Source organism: Hyla sarda, chromosome 9 (genome assembly GCF_029499605.1).
Source record: "Hyla sarda isolate aHylSar1 chromosome 9, aHylSar1.hap1, whole genome shotgun sequence".
Classification (NCBI taxonomy): domain Eukaryota; kingdom Metazoa; phylum Chordata; class Amphibia; order Anura; family Hylidae; genus Hyla; species Hyla sarda.
Window position 1 is genome coordinate 127,635,625 of NC_079197.1, and position 7,500 is coordinate 127,643,124.

At 40.7% G+C, this 7,500-nt stretch overlaps 1 protein-coding gene across 1 annotated transcript in view; it reads left to right on the top strand.

Moving 5' to 3' along the window:
• Positions 1-7,500, top strand: part of GPC4 (glypican 4) — a 103,748-nt gene that overhangs the window by 83,242 nt on the left and 13,006 nt on the right. Inside the window, exon 4 of the mRNA XM_056537972.1 lies at positions 2,639-2,804. Within this exon, the coding sequence (XP_056393947.1) occupies positions 2,639-2,804 (166 nt within the window). The remainder of the gene's footprint in view (positions 1-2,638; positions 2,805-7,500) is intronic.

Here is a 7,500-nt window from a genome sequence, read left to right on the forward strand (position 1 = left end):
CCATTTGGAGGCACCATGATAGATTCCTTTACAAATCAGTGGAGTCTGACAGGTGCCATTGGTGTAGACCACGCAACGCTTGTGGCACTCCCTCATGGCCCCTAAGACAGGACATGGGGCATGCTGGGAGTTGTAGTTTTGTAACCTCAGGAGGGCCACAGTTTGGAGACCACTGACTAGAGAGAGGCAAAAAAATAATAATTTCCATGAGATAGAAGACCATTTTCCATTTGTATTTCCAAAATCCCTTCCTATTTCTAAATCTAGCATTCAGAATACGTTATTGGATTAGTGACCTGTACCTATAACCTGTAATATTATTATTAAAGGGGTACTCCGGTGGAAAATTTTTTTTTTTTTTTCATTATTAGTTCTTTAGGCTTTTAAATTTCTTGTTTTTTAGGCTTTTAAAAAAAAAACACATCTATCCAGTTCAACCTATTATCTTGGTGCCAGAAAGTTAAAGGGTACCTCTCATCAAATAAACTTTTGATATATTTTAGATTAATGAATGTTGAATAACTTTCCAATAGCATGTTAATGAAAAATATGCTTCTTTCTATTGTATTTTTCCCGATCAGTCCTGTCAGCAAGCATTTCTGACTCATGCTGGAGTCCTAAACACTCAGAGCTGCCAGCCTGCTTTGTTCACAGCCAAACAGGCTGTGAACAAAGCAGGCTGGCAGCTCTGAGTGTTTTCCTTTGTGAACAAAACAGACTGGCAGCTCGTAGTGTTTAGGACTCCAGCATGAGTCTGAAATGCTTGCTGCCAGGACTGGTAGGGAGACCCCTAGTGGTCATTTCTTCAAAGTGGAAAATTAAATAGAAAGAAGCATATTTTTTAATAACATGCAATTGTAAAGTTATTCTGCATACATTAATCTATAATATATCAAAAGTTTTTTTGATGAGAGGTACCCTTTAAACAGATTTGTAAATTACTTCTATAAAAAAAATCTTTACCCTTCCAGTACTTTTAGTATTTTTAGCAGCTGAATGCTACAGAGGAAATTCTTTTCTTTTTGAATTTTTTTTTTTGTCTTGTCCACAGTGCTCTCTGCTGACACCTCTGTCCATGTCAGGAACTGTCCAGAGCAGCATAGGTTGCAATGGGGATTTTCTCCTGCTCTGGACAGTTCCTGACACAGTCAGAGGTGTCAGCAGAGAGCACTGTGGACAAGACAAAAAGAAATTCAAAAGGAAAAGAATTTCCTCTGTAGCATACAGCTGCTAAAAAGTACTGGAAGGGTAAAGATTTTTTAATAGAAGTCATTTAAAAATCTATTTAACTTTCTGGCACCAGTTGATTTAAAAAAAAAAAAAAAAAAAAAAACAATTTCCACCGGAGTACCCCTTTAAGTTCCGGAAAATTCATCCAGGCCCTTTATGAACTCCCTTCCTCTGCAGAAAGCCTCACTGCTCTTTGGGCCATATTAGATGAGCCAAGTTACCATGTAAAAGAGTACAGATTGGCGCTCATTTACAGAACAGAGGGCCGCACCAATGATTGGTTATTTATTTATTTTGCTATCTTACATGGGGTAAGTACTATGGGGGAGATTTATCAAAACCTGTGCAGAGGAAAACTTGCCCAGTTGCCCATAGCAACCAATCAGCTTGCTGCTTTCATTTTCATGAAGGCCTGTGAAAAATGAAAGAAGCGATCTGATTGGTTGCTATGGGCAACTGGACAACTTTTCCTCTGCACAGGTTTTGATAAATCTCCCCCTATGTTCGTAAGCCTTTGAGTTGCAGTTGAAGATCTGTGTAGTAAATCCAGCTACATTTATCCTTAAAGGGGTACTCTGCCCCTAGACATCTTATCCCCTATCCCTATGAGCGGTATTGGGCAGGACTGCATTTATACAACCTAAGTCTTATACATTCCACTGCAGATTGATACAATGTTTACTTTTTAAGATAAATGGCAGACTGCATTTATTTATACATTTTATTTATTTTGGATCAGGCCCCCTTCTCACAGACATAACTTCTATCAGCATCCCCGGTAAATAGCGTTACACTAACCATTCAGACCGGCCTTATTTCTGATCTTTTGTGGCATTTCCCCGCTTAAACCACTTTGGCAGCGGCATCTCGGAGCTTCTGAATGGCACAACACTCAGTAGCTATGGGCTCTTTTGTCCTGTCACAGACTTGTCATGCTTTCCAAAGTCAAATTCCTGGTAAGCATACAGATGAAGTATGGCATGATAATCTGATCGGTAAATATGTTAATCTATTCCTGTGTCGCACAATGCGGTTTTCAGCTTTCCCTGGTTACTGCGACACTACCCAGTAAAATGCATTGTGCTTTTGAACAGTTCCAGACCTCTGAAGCCTATACACAAATTAGACCGGTTGCCATGGTGAGGGGTTTAGGGTAAAGGGTGATATACTGTACATTACAGGCGTGTAAGCTGTCAGCCCTCCAGCTGCGGGATAGAATACAGATCAGTGATGGGCGTTGGTGAACCCATCATTATATGTAATTTACTAGCGTGTTATTTGCTGTATTGCTTTGTGTCACATACATCATTCATAGCGCATGTGGGGTTTGTTAGCGTTGCATATTTTATTATATATTTAACATTTTGCCCTCAATAAATCCTATATAAATTCTACTTGTCTCTTGTAGGTAAACCCCACACCTCAGTGTGTACGGGCAATGATGAAGATGACCTACTGTCCTTACTGCCGGGGCCTTGTTACGGTCAAGCCTTGTAACAAATACTGTTTGAATGTATTGGGAGGCTGCCTGGCCAATCCCGGGGATCTTGATGTTGACTGGAACAACTTTATAGGTAAGTAAGAGTTTTAACATATAGAAGTTGACATGAAAGACTAGTGAAGATCATGACTACACTGTAGATGAGGAGCTGAATTGTTCCAAAGGAAAGCGGCCTACAAGACTCCTTGAGATCTCCAGTAGGATGAAATGTTTGGGTGAAGACCTCATCCTATTTTTCACAAACCTGAATTTTTAGTTCACTTTAGCAGTAAGATTCCTTTACTCTGCCCACAAGCTACCAGTCCAGCTTTTCCTGTGTTCACCCTGTGATCTTACTGCCCGGTAGAAGGGATGGGTTGTGTGCACACTTTGCTTAATAGTGGCTGCTTTAGGGGGAATTCCTGGGTGGTTTGGGGGTGTTCCCAGAGGTGGGGCTTATATGTTAAGCTTCTTTTGCAAAAATATGACGTGAATTACTGATTAAATTAGATACTGAAACAATTTCTTTTTTTCTACTTTCTCATTGTAAATTTTTAGATTTCATTTTTAGTACGTTGTTATGGAGGCAGCCATCTTGTCTGAGCAGCATTAAACAGCATTTAAAGTGTATCTGTCACCTCTGTACGAGGTACAGAGCTGCAGACCCACATTAATTTAACCGAATGGTCCGAGAGGCAGGCGGCGTTCCAGCGGCACACACGAGCTTTACCACTGCAACTTCGCCTGCCTTTTGGACCGCTCGATTTAATTAGAAAATAATGATTGTATAAATTTACAAACTGCAGCCACAGTAAACAAAGGCTGAATCTTTCCCATCTCCTTATGACCTAAATGGTGCGGTCTGTAGCTCCCTAAATGGTGAGGTCTAATGGTGAGGTCTGTAGCTCTTTAAAGGAGATTGCTGGTATAAAAAAAAATGTATCCCCTATCCTAAGGATAGTGAATAAGTGTCAGATTGCAGGGGTTACGACTGCTGGACCCCCTTCTATCCCCTGTATGGCCCCCAGCTCTCCTCTTGAATGGGGCTTGTTCAACCACCGTACAAAGCAGCAGCCAACACCCCCCCCCCCCCCCCCCCCCCCTCAGTGCATCTCTTTGGGAGAGTCAGAGCCCTGCATTTTGCAGTCTTTGGCTCTCCCATAGAGCTGCATCGAGTGGGCGTGTTGGCTGCCGCTTCCTGTTGTGGTCGACACGCGTTATTTGGATGGAGAGCAGGGCCCTGTATGGGAGATCGCTGGTGTTTCCAGCAGTCGGACCCCCAGCGATCTGAAACTTATCCCCTATCCTTATCCTTCGTTTTTATATCCCAGAGTACTTCTTTAACTTGTATAGAATAGACAGAGGCACGTTAAATATTTGCTTTATAGCAAGTCCCTTGAACATAGAGACTAGAGAGGAGCGAATTTACAGTGATTCGATACATCACGAACTTCTCGACTCGGCGGTTGCTGACTTTATCCTGCATAAATTAGTTCAGCTTTCAGGTGCTCCGGTGGGCTGGAAAAGGTGGATAAAGTCCTAGGAGAGAGTCTCCAGCCACCGCAGCACCTGAAAGCTGAACTAATTTATGCAGGCTAAAGTCAGCAAACGCCGAGCCAAGAAGTTAGTGACGAATCGAATCACTGTAACTTCGCTCATCTCTAATAGACACAATAGACTGGATCTGACCCTATTCACTTCTATGGGAGAAATTTCTAGACATGATCTGTGACCTGTGTAGAGGTCAATGTGCATTGTAGTGAGAGGGGCTGTTCTTTGTTGTGAATGGTCTTATCCAATCTTATCTACGTATTGGTAATCCTATCTGTAATAATGAGGAGGAGACTGCTGGAAAATGATTTGTACAATACAGATTTGTAAGTGTCAGATTATTATCCAGTTTAGTGGTCAGACTGAAAATTGCAGGAATTCAGGTTTATTTTATAACCTTAATAGGAAAATAACATCATAAAACTTTGCATAATATGTTTAGCATAAAAGCTTGATTCAAAGGAGATATTCATTAAAAATTAGTTGATTGCCAGGGTCCTACCGCAGGGACCCACTGCCATCTCCTGAACGGGCCTCAGCACTCAGCATGTAAACACAGTGAGCCTCCAGCTGTTGCAAAACTACAGCACCCAGCCTTCCCGGCATTGTTTTTCACTGGTATACCCCTTTAATATCTTATTTAAGTTGTTTTGCTGTGCTAGAATTTTAGATTTAGGAAACCGGTGTGATGTATCTGACTGTTTTTTAAGGACAATACAAAATAATACGTAGCAGCACATGTTTAATAACCGTATCGGAAATGAACCGCTGCTTTAACAGCTTGTCGGACATAATTGCCTTCTTTTATTGTTGGGTAATAGGTTGATGTTTTATCACCTTCCCTTTGTACTTCAACTGTAATGAATTATCTTTAATTTTCTTGAAGACCACAGTGAGAGCTGCCAGTGCGCAGGACAATGCAGATATTTACTGAGGATCAGGGAATGCGCCGTTATCTGTACAGAACATTATCGCCCTCAGGTGGAATATCTGTTGCCTATTTAGTATGAATGACGAGGTCCGAAACAGCAAAAGAAATTGTAATGCAAAAGGAATGTACGAATCTCCAGTCTGGTGGGCTGTTCTGGTAGACCTCTCCTCTGCCTGAAAAAAGCATTGAATGGTAGCCAAAATCAAATTATTAGTTCTGGCTAAAATTCTCAATATATTTTCCTCACAATAGTTATACCTTTCCCCCACTGCCACTATTGAGATAGTATTTCTGATTACATGTCTGAATGCTTTATATAGCAGAGCTCTAGACTAAAAAAATCACTGTTTCTTTTCCGCAATTTCCTAAATATAGAAAATTTAAAGGCAAATGCTATTTTTTGTTGTAACGACACCTGCTACAGCGTTTATATGTTATTTTCTAGGTCATGCAGATTCAGTATGTGGTCTTTCTGTGTGTTTTAGCTTTTGTATTTGTCTCAGTTCTGCTGCTCACTTATTCACACACCCTCTGCTCAGGAAAGTACATGTCCCTGGCAAGCACTGAGCCTGTCCTCACTCACCATGCATTCACTTCCTCCCTGAGTCTGCTGTGCTGGGTCTCTTCATCCATGCTGCAGTCTGATAAACAAGAGAGAGCACATAGGAGTGCTAGTCTCCTCCCTCTCTTACTGGACTTTGTCCTAGCCTGAGCTTCAGCTTGGACAAAGATGACGCTGCAGCCGGACAGGATTATTTTCTGAATGGTATGGGGACCCCTTGTAGACATGTTTTCTATAAAAAGGAGATACTTTTTCTTAATGAAGTATATTAGAAAGGTTAATGTATGATAGATGTATATAAATTAATTATAAAACAGGAAATAGTTTAATATGTAGTCTGGCAGATTATCGGGTGTGTAGGACCGCTCGTTGTTAGAATTCGGATTATAATACAACATGTTCTTACACACATTCTTTGAAAGCCTCTTTTAAAATTGCTTTGTTGTTATACATTGGACTTTTTCGTTACCCATCCCGTGTCCCTTTTAGGAAATAAAATATTTGTGGTAATGCCATGTTTTTACTGCAGAAAATGTATCTGCAGTGGGGCCTAGATGCAATACCAATCACAGCCTGTGAATAATAAGGGTGGGGGGGGGGGGGGACTAATTTTAGGAGAACGCAGCCATGTTTTTCTGTTCTTTTACACCCTCTTAAAGCAGTTCCCCCAATATAATCCTTTACAGTCGTGCCTGATGATGGATATTGCCTTTTTGCCAAGATTTGCTGTCAGGAAGTAGTCTTGAACCCCCCTTATGCATTGGCGAATACTGTAATTGTAAACTAATTCTGCTGTATACTCTAATTATATAGCCAACTGGCTGTTTCTATTAGGCTTCTCTCTGAGATGATGTCTGTGTGGAAGTATTTTTGCTGCCCTGCTGCTTATATACTCTTGTTACTTAATGCACGTCAGGTTTCAGACGCCCAAGGCATTGAACAATGCTTTAATCCTCAGAACCATGTCATGAATTTAACAAAATGCTTTAATTAATCAGGGCTCCGCTCGCCGAGTTTCGCCCCTTTTTACTTTATTGCCTCAGATCCTTTCTTTATGCTTTTGTCTCTTTAGTAGATTTTTTTTTTAAGCTAATTAAATACATTTTCAAGGAATGTGGCATACTTCCTGAGGAGTGCGCTTATTAACCGGTTTGTAGCCAGACGGCAGATTGTAGAACTGGTTTTACTGTGGTTTATCATCATTGTTTTACAGACTCAAACCTGTAAGAATCTGACATGCAAGACCTGTAAGAAGAGGAAATGCAGTGAAAGCCTTTTTAATGGCCTAAATGGGATTTTTATTCCCGGGGTACATAGAAATGAGCTTGGTGTCTGAAATTAAAAGTTTGATATTGAAAATGAGAAAGATTTGAGACTTTACTCTTCATTTAAGCTGGTAGTGCTATACTTACATTCTTGCAAATACAGGAAAACCACTTGGAGAAGACCACACAAAAATGTGTCTCCCATATGGGGGGGGGGGGGGGGGAGAGAGAGGGTCTTCTCAAAGAAAATGGCCCCTATACATAACATGGTCCACTCAAAAGCTGTCAAACTAAATCCATTTTGGATAAAGAAGTGGTCTTTTGGAAAGGAGGAGCCATGACAATTCACAATCCTTTCCTTTGGCCTATAGCCTACAATAGAATTTTTATATATTATGTCATTGTAATCTGTTGAAGGGTCCAAACAGAAGCTGTTTCAATTTGAAGAAAAATATGTGGTAGTAATTTTTTTGCAATTTTG